The 15,761-nt window shown below is 49.7% G+C and overlaps 1 protein-coding gene across 4 annotated transcripts in view; it reads left to right on the plus strand.

Annotated features, from left to right (window-relative positions):
- Positions 1-15,165, plus strand: part of NFAM1 (NFAT activating protein with ITAM motif 1) — a 69,225-nt gene extending 54,060 nt beyond the window's left edge. For 3 of the 4 annotated variants that reach the window (XM_075343268.1, XM_075343267.1, XM_075343265.1), the window contains exons 2-8: positions 2,314-2,607; positions 2,702-2,832; positions 7,007-7,111; positions 7,282-7,359; positions 7,457-7,519; positions 7,598-7,711; positions 14,433-15,165. In XM_075343268.1, coding sequence (XP_075199383.1) covers positions 2,361-2,607; positions 2,702-2,832; positions 7,007-7,111; positions 7,282-7,359; positions 7,457-7,519; positions 7,598-7,711; positions 14,433-14,486 — 792 coding nt within the window. In that variant the 5' untranslated portion in view covers positions 2,314-2,360 and the 3' untranslated portion in view covers positions 14,487-15,165. The remainder of the gene's footprint in view (positions 1-2,313; positions 2,608-2,701; positions 2,833-7,006; positions 7,112-7,281; positions 7,360-7,456; positions 7,520-7,597; positions 7,712-14,432) is intronic. The other variant, XM_075343266.1, reaches the window with a different exon arrangement.
- The last annotated feature ends 596 nt before the right edge of the window (positions 15,166-15,761 follow it).

Below are 15,761 nucleotides of genomic sequence, written 5' to 3' on the forward strand. Positions count from 1 at the left end.
GTATATAAAGGTCATGGTGTAGTGGTGTATGGACTGTGTATATACGGGTCATGGTGTAGTGGTGTATGGACTGTGTATATACAGGTCATGGTGTAGCGGTGTCTGGACTGTGTATATACAGGTCATGGTGTAGTGGTGTCTGGATTGTGTATATACAGGTCATGGTGTAGTGGTGTCTGGACTGTGTATATACAGGTCATGGTGTAGTGGTGTCTGGACTGTGTATATACAGGTCATGGTGTAGTGGTGTCTGGACTGTGTGTATATAAAGGTCATGGTGTAGTGGTGTATGGACTGTGTATATACAGGTCACGGTGTAGCGGTGTCTGGACTGTGTATATACAGGTCATGGTGTAGTGGTGTCTGGACTGTGTATATAAAGGTCATGGTGTAGTGGTGTCTGGACTGTGTATATACAGGTCACGGTGTAGTGGTGTCTGGACTGTGTATATACAGGTCATGGTGTAGTGGTGTATGGACTGTGTATATACAGGGCATGGTGTAGTGGTGTATGGACTGTGTATATACAGGTCATGGTGTAGTGGTGTCTGGACTGTGTATATACAGGGCATGGTGTAGTGGTGTCTGGACTGTGTATATACAGGTCATGGTGTAGTGGTGTATGGACTGTGTATATACAGGGCATGGTGTAGTGGTGTATGGACTGTGTATATACAGGTCATGGTGTAGTGGTGTCTGGATTGTGTATATACAGGTCATGGTGTAGTGGTGTCTGGACTGTGTATATACAGGTCATGGTGTAGTGGTGTCTGGACTGTGTGTGTATACAGGTCATGGTGTAGTGGTGTCTGGACTGTGTGTATATAAAGGTCATGGTGTAGTGGTGTCTGGACTGTGTATATACAGGTCACGGTGTAGCGGTGTCTGGACTGTGTATATACAGGTCATGGTGTAGTGGTGTCTGGACTGTGTATATAAAGGTCATGGTGTAGTGGTGTCTGGACTGTGTATATACAGGTCATGGTGTAGTGGTGTCTGGACTGTGTATATACAGGTCACGGTGTAGTGGTGTCTGGACTGTGTATATACAGGTCATGGTGTAGTGGTGTCTGGACTGTGTATATACAGGTCATGGTGTAGTGGTGTATGGACTGTGTATATACAGGTCATGGTGTAGTGGTGTATGGACTGTGTATATACAGGGCATGGTGTAGTGGTGTATGGACTGTGTATATACAGGTCATGGTGTAGTGGTGTATGGACTGTGTATATACAGGGCATGGTGTAGTGGTGTATGGACTGTGTATATACGGGTCATGGTGTAGTGGTGTATGGACTGTGTATATACAGGGCATGGTGTAGTGGTGTATGGACTGTGTATATACAGGTCACGGTGTAGTGGTGTCTGGACTGTGTATATACAGGTCACGGTGTAGTGGTGTCTGGACTGTGTGTATATACAGGTCATGGTGTAGTGGTGTATGGACTGTGTATATACGGGTCATGGTGTAGTGGTGTATGGACTGTGTATATACAGGTCACGGTGTAGCGGTGTCTGGACTGTGTATATACAGGGCATGGTTTAGTGGTGTATGGACTGTGTATATACAGGTCATGGTGTAGGGGTGTCTGGACTGTGTATATACAGGTCACGGTGTAGTGGTGTATGGACTGTGTATATACAGGTCATGGTGTAGTGGTGTCTGGACTGTGTATATACAGGGGATGGTGTAGTGGTGTATGGACTGTGTATATACAGGTTACGGTGTAGCGGTGTCTGGACTGTGTATATACAGGGCTTGGTGTAGTGGTGTCTGGACTGTGTATATACAGGGCTTGGTGTAGTGGTGTCTGGACTGTGTATATACAGGTCATGGTGTAGTGGTGTCTGGACTGTGTATATACAGGTCACGGTGTAGTGGTGTCTGGACTGTGTATATACAGGTCACGGTGTAGTGGTGTCTGGACTGTGTATATACAGGTCACGGTGTAGCGGTGTCTGGACTGTGTATATACAGGTCACGGTGTAGTGGTGTCTGGACTGTGTATATACAGGTCACGGTGTAGCGGTGTCTGGACTGTGTATATACAGGTCATGGTGTAGTGGTGTCTGGACTGTGTATATACAGGGCATGGTGTAGTGGTGTATGGACTGTGTATATACAGGGCATGGTGTAGTGGTGTCTGGACTGTGTATATACAGGTCACGGTGTAGTGGTGTCTGGACTGTGTATATACAGGTCACGGTGTAGTGGTGTCTGGACTGTGTATATACAGGTCACGGTGTATAACGATAGACGATGGTATATGTAGTATTTCCCTGTGATGACCCTTCCCCCGCTTCTCTTTCAGCCTGTACGCTGCTGTCCGTTACCCAGAGTCCTCTATACCTGGCTTCGATGGTCGGCCACCACATTAATATAACCTGTGAGATTAGGGTCGTGGGTAACACCTCACAGAAGGTCACCTCGATGCTGTATCTGGACGGACATGACACCGAGCCCCACAACCAGATGAAAGTGGGAGCGGAGAACCGCACAGTGACCCATCATCACCAGATCACACAGGGCCCCGGCGTGTACTACTGCAGGGCGAGCTGTGGAGGCAGCAGCAAGGACGGGGAAGGGTCCTACATATATGTGAGAGGTAAGAGGGGCCACACCCGCGAGGACCACCGCGCTCCTCTGTGGGATCACCCTGCAGCAGCGCTGGGCCTGATACTGTAACCCTATCTCTGCAGATTATTTCTATGTGGCTCCGTCCAGTGCGTCTGACAAGCTGTGCTCCGCCATGATCGCTCTGCTCATCCTCCTCCTGCTCCTGGCGGCATCAGGCACCTATCTAATAGTGCCATATATCAGGAAGAGAGAGGTAACAAGAGAGACACTGCACAGTACCACTGCCGTGCTGTACACCGGGTGTAATCCTCAGTACCTGTATATATACACTGCACAGTACCACTGCTGTGCTGTACACCGGGTGTAATCCTCAGTACCTGTATATATACACTGCACAGTACCACTGCTGTGCTGTACACCGGGTGTAATCCTCAGTACCTGTATATATACACTGCACAGTACCACTGCTGTGCTGTACACCGGGTGTAATCCTCAGTACCTGTATACAGTGCCTACAAGTAGTATTCAACCCCCTGCAGATTTAGCAGGTTTACACATTCAGAATAACTTGGCATTGTGACATTTGGACTGTAGATCAGCCTGGAAGTGTGAAATGCAGCAAAAAAGAATGTTATTTATTTTTTTATTTTTTTTTTAAATTGAGAAAAGTTAATTCAGAGGGTAATTTATTATTCAACCCCTCAAACCACCAGAATTCTGTTTGGTTCCCCTAAAGTATTAAGAAGTATTTCAGGCACAAAGAACAATGAGCTTCACATGTTTGGATTAATTATCTCCTTTTCCAGCCTTTTCTGACTAATTAAGACCCTCCCCAAACTTGTGAACAGCACTCATACTTGGTCAACATGGGAAAGACAAAGGAGCATTCCAAGGCCATCAGAGACAAGATCGTGGAGGGTCACAAGGCTGGCAAGGGGTACAAAACCCTTTCCAAGGAGTTGGGCCTACCTGTCTCCACTGTTGGGAGCATCATCCGGAAGTGGAAGGCTTATGGAACTACTGTTAGCCTTCCACGGCCTGGACAGCCTTTGAAAGTTTCCTCCCGTGCCGAGGCCAGGCTTGTCCGAAGAGTCAAGGCTAACCCAAGGACAACAAGGAAGGAGCTCCAGGAAGATCTCATGGCAGTGGGGACATTGGTTTCAGTCAATACCATAAGTAAGGTACTCCACCACAATGGTCTCCGTTCCAGACGAGCCCGTAAGGTACCTTTAATTTCAAAGCGTCATGTCAAGGCTCGTCTACAGTTTGCTCATGATTACTTGGAGGACTCTGAGACAGACTGTTTCAAGGTTCTCTGGTCTGATGAGACCAAGATCGAGATCTTTGGTGCCAACCACACACGTGACGTTTGGAGACTGGATGGCACTGCATACGACCCCAAGAATACCATCCCTACAGTCAAGCATGGTGGTGGCAGCATCATGCTGTGGGGCTGTTTCTCAGCCAAGGGGCCTGGCCATCTGGTCCGCATCAATGGGAAGATGGATAGCACGGCCTACCTGGAGATTTTGGCCAAGAACCTCCGCTCCTCCATCAAGGATCTTAAGATGGGTCGTCATTTTATCTTCCAACAAGACAACGACCCAAAGCACACAGCCAAGAAAACCAAGGCCTGGTTCAAGAGGGAAAAAATCAAGGTGTTGCAGTGGCCTAGTCAATCTCCTGACCTTAACCCGATTTGAAGGCCAATCTGTTAATCACAATTTCAATCCTAAGTACTTAGGTGTAACCCTTGATAGAAGTCTAACTTTTAAATCCCATCTGGATAAATTGGCACAGAAACTGAAAGCACGTAATAATATTATTCAGAAACTTTGTGGATCCTCCTGGGGCTCGGCAACATCTGTTTTGAGAACATCTACTCTTGCCCTGGTGTACTCTGCTGCAGAATACTGGGCTCCAGCATGGTTATCTACTCTTGCCCTGGTGTACTCTGCTGCAGAATACTGGGCTCCAGCATGGTTAAATAGCTGTCATGTAAACTTAATTGACACTCAGCTGAACAACTCTTTGCGTATAATATCTGGTGCTATTAGACCTACACCTGGTCACTGGTTACCTGTGCTGGGCCATATCGCACCCGCAAATCTAAGAAGACAAAAGCTCCTACTTAAAGAGTACACTAAAGTAGTGGATAATGAAAAACTTCCAATACACCAAAATATTAGAGATGTTACAATACAACGATTGAAATCAAGACATCGCCCATCCGAACTGCAATCACCTTGCATGAACAAAACTTCAATTTAGAGGAGAAATGGCGAGAACTTTGGGTCAATGTAGTAGACGGTGATCCCCAAATGTTCCCTAATTTACAAAACCCTCCACCAGGCTTCAATCTTCCAAGGAAAACATGGCTTACTCTAAATCGTATCAGAACAAACTTTGGCGTCTGTGCAGATTTTATGTATAAGTGGGGAAAATATGACTCTCCGACCTGTGACTGTGGAGCAGATCGTCAAACTATCCAGCACATTGTTGAGGAGCCCCCTGAAATCCTACCATGGTGACAAGAAGGATTTCTATATTGTAAATGATAACGCTATTGCATATATAGAAAATCTTGATATTCAAATTTGATTTTTATCCTTTTGACATTTTTCAATCACTGTCTATTGTCTGGTGTTTATTTTTATATGATGGTAAGATATACGTTCATACGATTAAATAAACCCAATTGAAAACTTGTGGAAGGAGCTCAAGATTAAAGTCCACATGAGACACCCAAAGAACCTAGATAACTTGGAGAAGATCTGCATGGAGGAGTGGGCCAAGATAACTCCAGAGACCTGTGCCGGCCTGATCAGGTCTTATAAAAGACGATTATTAGCTGTAATTGCAAACAAGGGTTATTCCACAAAATATTACACCTAGGGGTTGAATAATAATTGACCCACACTTTTATGTGGAAAATTTATTACAATTTAACTGAGCAACAAAACTTGTTGGTTTGTAAGATTTATGCATCTGTTAATAAATCCTGCTCTTGTTTGAAGTTTGCATCTTATCAAACCTGCTAAATCTGCAGGGGGTTGAATACTACTTGTAGGCACTGTATGTATTATAAATCTGCAGGGGGTTGAAGACTACTTGTAGGCACTGTATGTATTATAAATCTGCAGGGTGTTGAAGACTACTTGTAGGCACTGTACATATTATAAATCTGCAGGGGGTTGAAGACTACTTGTAGGCACTGTACATATTCTAAATCTGCAGGGGGTTGAAGACTACTTGTAGGCACTGTATATACATACACTGCACAGTATCACTGCTGTGCTGTACACCGGGTGTAATCCTCAGTACCTGTATATATACACTGCACAGTACCACTGCCGTGCTGTACACCGGGTGTAATCCACAGTACCTGTATATACACTGCACAGTATCACTGCTGTGCTGTACACCGGGTGTAATCCACAGTACCTGTATATATACACTGCACAGTACCACTGCCGTGCTGTACACCGGGTGTAATCCACAGTACCTGTATATACACTGCACAGTATCACTGCTGTGCTGTACACCGGGTGTAATCCACAGTACCTGTATATATACACTGCACAGTACCACTGCCGTGCTGTACACCGGGTGTAATCCACAGTACCTGTATATACACTGCACAGTACCACTGCCGTTGCTGTACACCGGGTGTAATCCTTAGTACCTGTATACATACACTGCACAGTACCACTGCCGTGCTGTACACCGGGTGTAATCCTCAGTACCTGTATATATACACTGCACAGTACCACTGCCGTGCTGTACACCGGGTGTAATCCTTAGTACCTGTATACATACACTGCACAGTACCACTGCCGTGCTGTATACCGGGTGTAATCCACAGTACCTGTATATATACACTGCACAGTACCACTGCCGTGAGGTACACCGGGTGTAATCCCCAGTACCTGTATATATACACTGCACAGTACCACTGCCGTGCTGTACACCGGGTGTAATCCTCAGTACCTGTATATATACACTGCACAGTATCACTGCTGTTCTGTACACCGGGTGTAATCCACAGTACCTGTATATATACACTGCACAGTACCACTGCCGTGCTGTACACCGGGTGTAATCCTCAGTACCTGTATACATACACTGCACAGTACCACTGCCGTGCTGTACACCGGGTGTAATCCTCAGTACCTGTATATATACACTGCACAGTACCACTGCCGTGCTGTACACCGGGTGTAATCCTCAGTACCTGTATATATACACTGCACAGTACCACTGCTGTGCTGTACACCGGGTGTAATCCTCAGTACCTGTATATATACACTGCACAGTACCACTGCTGGGCTGTATACCGGGTGTTATCCTCAGTACCTGTATATATATATATATATATACTGTATATATACACTGTACAGTGCCTCTTAGTCCCTTGCTGTGTGTAGTTGCAGGACGTGTCTCCAGCACAGACCAGAGCCCAGGTCTCGTTGGGGTCGGAGGCTCCTCGCTCTCGGCCGGTGGTGGAGGATGCGGGCGGCTCTCTGTACACGGTGAGGATGAGTGAATATCTGTGAATTCCCTGAACCTGGCAGGATGAGACCATGTTATCTGATGCTCCCCTTTACGGCACTCATAGGCCGGGTTGTAGGAGAGGTTTTGCCCCTGGTCGGAGCCCCCATGTTGTGTCCCCCTCCTCACTGCTTCTTCTGTGTACTCACAGAGCCTGGAACCGAGGACTGAAGAAGTCTACGACGTCCTGGAGGACGAGAACAAATCCAAGGAAACTGGAGGTCCCGAGGTGAGAACCTGAGAGTGGTCATAGTGGGGGTGATGAGGTTCTGCATCAGCTGAGGTGTGTCCTATCAGGTAACATATTATTCTCCCTAAAACTACAGAAACACCAAGTGGAAATCCATGAAGTGGTCTCCAAGAGCCCGGTGAAGAGGGCAAAACTGCAGGTAGGAGGTGCCACCATGATGGCTGTCTTCAAGACATGAGACCATCTCTGAGTAGTGATTCTGATCTTTCTGTTTCAGAAAAAGGCGTCCTCCTTCCAGGAAAAGCCACCAGTCAAACCAGTGAGTGACCTGTCTACTGGTGTATACTCATCAGCAGAACTGGGACCTGGACACACAGTCATGGGCAAAAGTGTTGGCACCCTTGAGATTGTGCCATATAATTATGTATTTCTCCCAGAAAATGTTTTCAGTTACTATACCCGTCCACAAGCTTCTTCCTCCTCCTCTCACCTGGAACCTCGGACTCTTCTTTATAAACGTCTCCAGGTCTCTCATATCTGAAGGCGTCTTCTCTTCTCTTCTCCCAATTTTCAGATCTCTCCACAGGTATAAATGGGGTTAGCTCCGGACTCACTGCGGCCACTTCAGAACTCTCCAGCGCTTTGTTTCCATCCATTTCTAGGGCTTCTTGAAATGTTTGGGGTCATTGTCCTGCTGGAGATCCCTGACCTAGAACTCACACCCAGCTTTCTGACACTGGGCTCTACATTGCCACCCAAATCCTTTGGTATCTTCATATTTCATGACGACTTGCACACAGTCAAGGCCCCCAGTGTCAGAATCAGCAAAACAACCCCAAAACATCTCTGACCTCCACTATGTGTGACTGTAGGTAGTGTGATCTTTACTTCTGTAGGCCTCATTCCGTTTTCAGTAAACCGTAGAATGATGTGCTTTACCAAAAAGCTCTATCTTGGTCTCATCTGTCCACATGATGCTTTCCCAGAAGGATTTTGTTTGCTCACATACATTTTGGCTTTTTTCTGTCTGTATCAGCAGTGGGGTCCTTCTGGGTCTCCTCCATAGCGTTTCATGTAATTCAGATGTGGATGGATAGTCCGCACTGACACTGATGCCCCTGACCCTGCAGAACAGCTTGAATTTCTCTAGACCTTGATTGGGGCTTATCCACCATCCGGACTTTCCTGCGTTACAACCTTTCATCAGGTTTTATCTGCTGTCCACGTCTAGGGAGATTAGCTACAGTGACATGGGGTGGAAATGTCTTGATTATGTTGTGCACTGTGGACAAAGGAACATTAAGATCTCTGGAGATGGACGTGTGACCTTGAGACTGTTGATATTTTTCAGTAATTTCGTTTCTCTTGTCCTCAGTTCTCTCCTCCTCTCTCTGTCCTCCATGCTTAGTGCTGCACACACAGACACACAATGCAGAGATTGAGGCAACTTCTCCCCTTTTAACTGGTTTCAGGTGTGATTTTCATATTACCCACACATGTCATGCTGTTTACTCGCAGTTTTGGAACGGTGCCAACAATTTTGGCCGGCCCATTTTTGGAGTTTTGTGTGAAATTATCTGCAATTTGCATTTTTATATACTATATATATACTGTGTACTGCTTGGGAATTCAGTTTGGTGACTGAAGAATATTTGTAATCACTAGACGTCAGATGACCAGTACAGGAGATGGTACTGGTGACTGGTATATAATACAGGAGATTTAACCTGTGTACAGTGCAGGAGGTGAGACCAGTGTACGGTACAGGAGGTGAGACCAGTGTATGGTACAGGACATGGGACCGGTGTATGGTGCAGGAGATAGGGCTGGGGTATAGTACTGGTGGTGGGACCAGTGTACAGTACAGAAGATGAGACCAGTGTACAATACTGGAGATGGGACCGGTGTACAGTACAGGAGATGGGAACGCGGACAGTACAGGAGATGAAACCAGTGTACTGTACAGGAGTTAAGACCAGTGTACTGTACAGGACGTGGGACCGGTGTACGGTACATGAGATGGGACTGGTGTATGTTACAGGAGATAGGGCTGGGGTATAGTACTGGTGATGGGACCAGTGTACAGTACAGGAAATAGGACCGGTGTACAGTACAGGAGATGAGACCAGTGAACGGTACAGGAGATGGGAACGGGGACAGTACAGGAGATGAGACCAGTGAACGGTACAGGAGATGGGACCGGTGTACAGTACAGGAGATGAGACCAGTGTACAGTACAGGAGATGAGACCAGTGTACTGTAGAGGACGTGGGACCGGTGTACGGTACATGAGATGGGACTGGTGTATGGTACAGGAGATGGGACTGGTGTACAGTAAAGGTGATGGGATCAGTGTACAGTTCAGGAGATGAGACCAATGTACGGTACAGGAGATGGGACCGGTATACAATACAGGAGATGGGACCGGTGTATGGTACAGGAGGTGAGACCATTGTACAGTACAGAAGTTGGGACCGCTGTACAGTACTGGAGCTGAGACCAGGGTACAGTATAGGAGATGGGACCGGTGTATGGTACAGGAGGTGAGACCAGTGTACAGTACAGGAGATGGGACCGATGTACAGTACAGGAGATGAGACCAGGGTACAGTACATTAGATGAGACCGGTGTACAGTATATTAGAAGAGACCAGTGTGAGACCAGTGTATAGTACAGGTGATGAGACTGGTGTACGGTACAGGAGATAGGACTGGTATACGGTATAGGAGATGAGACCAGTGTACTGTACAGGAGGTGAGACCGGTGTACAGTACAGGAGATGGGACCGGTGCACGTAAAGGAGATAAGACTGGTGTACAGAACAGGAGATGGGACCGGTATATGGTACAGGAGGTGAGACCAGTGTACAGTACAGGAGATGAGACCGGTGTACAGTATAGGAGGAGAGACCGGTGTACAGTACAGGAGATGGTACCAGTGTACATTACAGGAGGTGAGACCAGTGAACTGTACAGGAGGTGAGACCAGTGTACTGTGCAGGAGGTGAGACCAGTGTACTGTGCAGGAGGTGAGACCAGTGTACTGTACAGGAGGTGAGACCAGTGTACTGTGCAGGAGGTGAGACCAGTGTACTGTGCAGGAGGTGAGACCAGTGTACTGTACAGGAGGTGAGACCAGTGTACTGTGCAGGAGGTGAGACCAGTGTACTGTACAGGAGGTGAGACCAGTGTACTGTGCAGGAGGTGAGACCAGTGTACTGTGCAGGAGGTGAGACCAGTGTACTGTGCAGGAGGTGAGACCAGTGTACTGTGCAGGAGGTGAGACCAGTGTACTGTACAGGAGGTGAGACCAGTGTACTGTACAGGAGGTGAGACCAGTGTACTGTGCAGGAGGTGAGACCAGTGTACTGTGCAGGAGGTGAGACCAGTGTACTGTGCAGGAGGTGAGACCAGTGTACTGTGCAGGAGGTGAGACCAGTGCACTGTGCAGGAGGTGAGACCAGTGCACTGTGCAGGAGGTGAGACCAGTGTACTGTGCAGGAGGTGAGACCAGTGTACTGTACAGGAGGTGAGACCAGTGTACTGTGCAGGAGGTGAGACCAGTGTACTGTGCAGGAGGTGAGACCAGTGCACTGTGCAGGAGGTGAGACCAGTGCACTGTGCAGGAGGTGAGACCAGTGAACTGTGCAGGAGGTGAGACCAGTGCACTGTGCAGGAGGTGAGACCAGTGCACTGTGCAGGAGGTGAGACCAGTGCACTGTGCAGGAGGTGAGACCAGTGCACTGTGCAGGAGGTGAGACCAGTGCACTGTGCAGGAGGTGAGACCAGTGCACTGTGCAGGAGGTGAGACCAGTGTACTGTGCAGGAGGTGAGACCAGTGTACTGTGCAGGAGGTGAGACCAGTGTACTGTGCAGGAGGTGAGACCAGTGTACTGTGCAGGAGGTGAGACCAGTGTACTGTGCAGGAGGTGAGACCAGTGCACTGTGCAGGAGGTGAGACCAGTGCACTGTGCAGGAGGTGAGACCAGTGCACTGTGCAGGAGGTGAGACCAGTGCACTGTGCAGGAGGTGAGACCAGTGTACTGTGCAGGAGGTGAGACCAGTGTACTGTGCAGGAGGTGAGACCAGTGTACTGTGCAGGAGGTGAGACCAGTGTACTGTGCAGGAGGTGAGACCAGTGTACTGTGCAGGAGGTGAGACCAGTGTACTGTGCAGGAGGTGAGACCAGTGTACTGTGCAGGAGGTGAGACCAGTGTACTGTGCAGGAGGTGAGACCAGTGTACTGTGCAGGAGGTGAGACCAGTGTACTGTGCAGGAGGTGAGACCAGTGTACTGTGCAGGAGGTGAGACCAGTGTACTGTGCAGGAGGTGAGACCAGTGTACTGTGCAGGAGGTGAGACCAGTGCACTGTGCAGGAGGTGAGACCAGTGCACTGTGCAGGAGGTGAGACCAGTGCACTGTGCAGGAGGTGAGACCAGTGCACTGTGCAGGAGGTGAGACCAGTGCACTGTGCAGGAGGTGAGACCAGTGCACTGTGCAGGAGGTGAGACCAGTGCACTGTGCAGGAGGTGAGACCAGTGCACTGTGCAGGAGGTGAGACCAGTGCACTGTGCAGGAGGTGAGACCAGTGCACTGTGCAGGAGGTGAGACCAGTGCACTGTGCAGGAGGTGAGACCAGTGCACTGTGCAGGAGGTGAGACCAGTGCACTGTGCAGGAGGTGAGACCAGTGCACTGTGCAGGAGGTGAGACCAGTGCACTGTGCAGGAGGTGAGACCAGTGCACTGTGCAGGAGGTGAGACCAGTGCACTGTGCAGGAGGTGAGACCAGTGCACTGTGCAGGAGGTGAGACCAGTGTACTGTGCAGGAGGTGAGACCAGTGTACTGTGCAGGAGGTGAGACCAGTGCACTGTGCAGGAGGTGAGACCAGTGCACTGTGCAGGAGGTGAGACCAGTGCACTGTGCAGGAGGTGAGACCAGTGCACTGTGCAGGAGGTGAGACCAGTGTACTGTGCAGGAGGTGAGACCAGTGCACTGTGCAGGAGGTGAGACCAGTGCACTGTGCAGGAGGTGAGACCAGTGCACTGTGCAGGAGGCGAGACCAGTGCACTGTGCAGGAGGCGAGACCAGTGCACTGTGCAGGAGGCGAGACCAGTGCACTGTGCAGGAGGCGAGACCAGTGCACTGTGCAGGAGGCGAGACCAGTGCACTGTGCAGGAGGCGAGACCAGTGCACTGTGCAGGAGGCGAGACCAGTGCACTGTGCAGGAGGCGAGACCAGTGCACTGTGCAGGAGGCGAGACCAGTGCACTGTGCAGGAGGCGAGACCAGTGCACTGTGCAGGAGGCGAGACCAGTGTACTGTGCAGGAGGCGAGACCAGTGTACTGTGCAGGAGGCGAGACCAGTGTACTGTGCAGGAGGCGAGACCAGTGCACTGTGCAGGAGGCGAGACCAGTGCACTGTGCAGGAGGCGAGACCAGTGCACTGTGCAGGAGGCGAGACCAGTGCACTGTGCAGGAGGCGAGACCAGTGCACTGTGCAGGAGGCGAGACCAGTGCACTGTGCAGGAGGCGAGACCAGTGCACTGTGCAGGAGGCGAGACCAGTGTACTGTGCAGGAGGCGAGACCAGTGCACTGTGCAGGAGGCGAGACCAGTGCACTGTGCAGGAGGCGAGACCAGTGCACTGTGCAGGAGGCGAGACCAGTGCACTGTGCAGGAGGCGAGACCAGTGCACTGTGCAGGAGGCGAGACCAGTGCACTGTGCAGGAGGCGAGACCAGTGTACTGTGCAGGAGGTGAGACCAGTGTACTGTACAGGAGGTAATACCAGTGTACTGTGCAGGAGGTGAGATCAGTGCACTGTGCAGGAGGTGAGACCAGTGCACTGTGCAGGAGGTGAGACCAGTGCACTGTGCAGGAGGTGAGATCAGTGTACTGTGCAGGAGGTGAGACCAGTGTACTGTACAGGAGGTAATACCAGTGTACTGTGCAGGAGGTGAGATCAGTGTACTGTGCAGGAGGTGAGACCAGTGTACTGTGCAGGAGGTGAGACCAGTGTACTGTGCAGGAGGTGAGACCAGTGTACTGTGCAGGAGGTGAGACCAGTGTACTGTGCAGGAGGTGAGACCAGTGTACTGTGCAGGAGGTGAGACCAGTGTACTGTGCAGGAGGTGAGACCAGTGTACTGTACAGGAGGTGAGACCAGTGTACTATGCAGGAGGTGAGACCAGTGTACTGTACAGGAGGTGAGACCAGTGTACTGTACAGGAGGTGAGACCAGTGTACTGTGCAGGAGGTGAGACCAGTGTACTGTGCAGGAGGTGAGACCAGTGTACTGTGCAGGAGGTGAGACCAGTGTACTGTGCAGGAGGTGAGACCAGTGTACTGTGCAGGAGGCGAGACCAGTGCACTGTGCAGGAGGCGAGACCAGTGCACTGTGCAGGAGGCGAGACCAGTGCACTGTGCAGGAGGCGAGACCAGTGCACTGTGCAGGAGGCGAGACCAGTGCACTGTGCAGGAGGTGAGACCAGTGTACTGTGCAGGAGGTGAGATCAGTGTACTGTGCAGGAGGTGAGACCAGTGTACTGTACAGGAGGTAATACCAGTGTACTGTGCAGGAGGTGAGATCAGTGTACTGTGCAGGAGGTGAGACCAGTGTACTGTGCAGGAGGTGAGACCAGTGTACTGTGCAGGAGGTGAGACCAGTGTACTGTGCAGGAGGTGAGACCAGTGTACTGTGCAGGAGGTGAGACCAGTGTACTGTGCAGGAGGTGAGACCAGTGTACTGTGCAGGAGGTGAGACCAGTGTACTGTGCAGGAGGTGAGACCAGTGTACTGTGCAGGAGGTGAGACCAGTGTACTGTGCAGGAGGTGAGACCAGTGTACTGTGCAGGAGGTGAGACCAGTGTACTGTGCAGGAGGTGAGACCAGTGTACTGTACAGGAGGTGAGACCAGTGTACTGTGCAGGAGGTGAGACCGGGAACCGTGTACTGATATACAGCACACTGTGGTGGATTTACAGCACTGAATGAGGTAACTTTGCATCTTTTGTAAAACCACTATTCCCAGCATGTTCCATCACCCGCTGCGGCTGATGCTTTGGGTCGGGCAGTTGCCATGTTTGTATCACACAATTATTAATTTCCTTCTCCAGAAACCAAAGAAAAACGTCTCTGAAAGTAACGTGTACGAGAACCTGAGACGCTGAGGTCTGAGGAGCGGTGGAGGAGCCCAGAACCTGAGACGCTGAGGTCTGAGGAGCGGTGGAGGAGCCCAGAACCTGAGACGTTGAGGTCTGAGGAGCGGTGGAGGAGCCCAGAACCTGAGACGTTGAGGTCTGAGGAGCAGTGGAGGAGCCCAGAACCTGAGACGCTGAGGTCTGAAGAGCGGTGGAGGAGCACATGGGGCAACTTCAATCCTTCTGGAAACCTTTCTTTTTTTGCTTTTCTCCTTTTTTGTTTCCTGTTTTCTGCATAGAATATAAATAATGGAATGACACTGATTGCGGATACGGACGCCTATACCGTCACTGTGTACAACAGAGGAATCACAAATCTGATGTGGAGTCACATGACCAGCCTGGACCCTCAACATCAGAGGGGTCCAACACCTCCACTGATCAGCGGTGATCAGGAGCTGCACAGCGCCACACTGTGAGTAGTGGCTGGTCTCAGCACTGCAGCTCCTGAAGAAGTAAATGTGGCCTGAGCTGCAGTAACGGGAATGGCCACTTCACTGTGTACGGCGCTGCACTGGATCCCTTCAGTTTGCCGAGTGACCTGATTGGTGGCAATGATCAGCTGATCAGAACGAAGAATAAAAGGGGTTGTCCATTAGATTATACTATGTAATAACAACTTACCGTGTCTAAAAGTAAACAAAATATACTCAACAATCACACTCCGGCCTTTCCTCTGTGCTGCTGTTTGTGTTCCCCACTGGTCTCCTTATTCTTTGTTCTAGCTGCTGAGGATGTAGAGTGACCACTGCAGGCAATCAGCAGCAGGGTATAGACGAGGAGGGGGGATATATAAATATACAGGAGGGGCAGATATATTCTGTATACAAGAGGGGGATATATTGTGTATACAGGAGAGGGGAAATATTGTTATACAGGAGGGGGATATATTATTGTCACAGGGTCCTTCTCCGATATCATAAATCAACAGAGGGAGAGATGAATGAACAATCCAAAGATCCTTTATTCCAAGCAAAATCAGAAGGTTCACAAAAATAATCCACCACACGGAGGGTAAAGTAGTCCAGGAACATGGATACAGTCCAGAAAGCGATAAATGTCCAGGTTTCTCTGGGGAGCCACAGCTTCTCCCACAGAGGATGAATCTTCCTGCTTCTCTCTTGAAGTTCTGACAGACTGAATAATCCCCCAGGTAAGCAGTGAGTTTGGTGGATCCCAGGTCCCCTCCCCCAGACTTAGGCGGGCTTTGCACGTTGCGACATCGCAAGCCGATGCTGCGATGTC

Source organism: Anomaloglossus baeobatrachus, chromosome 4, assembly GCF_048569485.1.
Source record: "Anomaloglossus baeobatrachus isolate aAnoBae1 chromosome 4, aAnoBae1.hap1, whole genome shotgun sequence".
NCBI lineage: Eukaryota > Metazoa > Chordata > Amphibia > Anura > Aromobatidae > Anomaloglossus > Anomaloglossus baeobatrachus.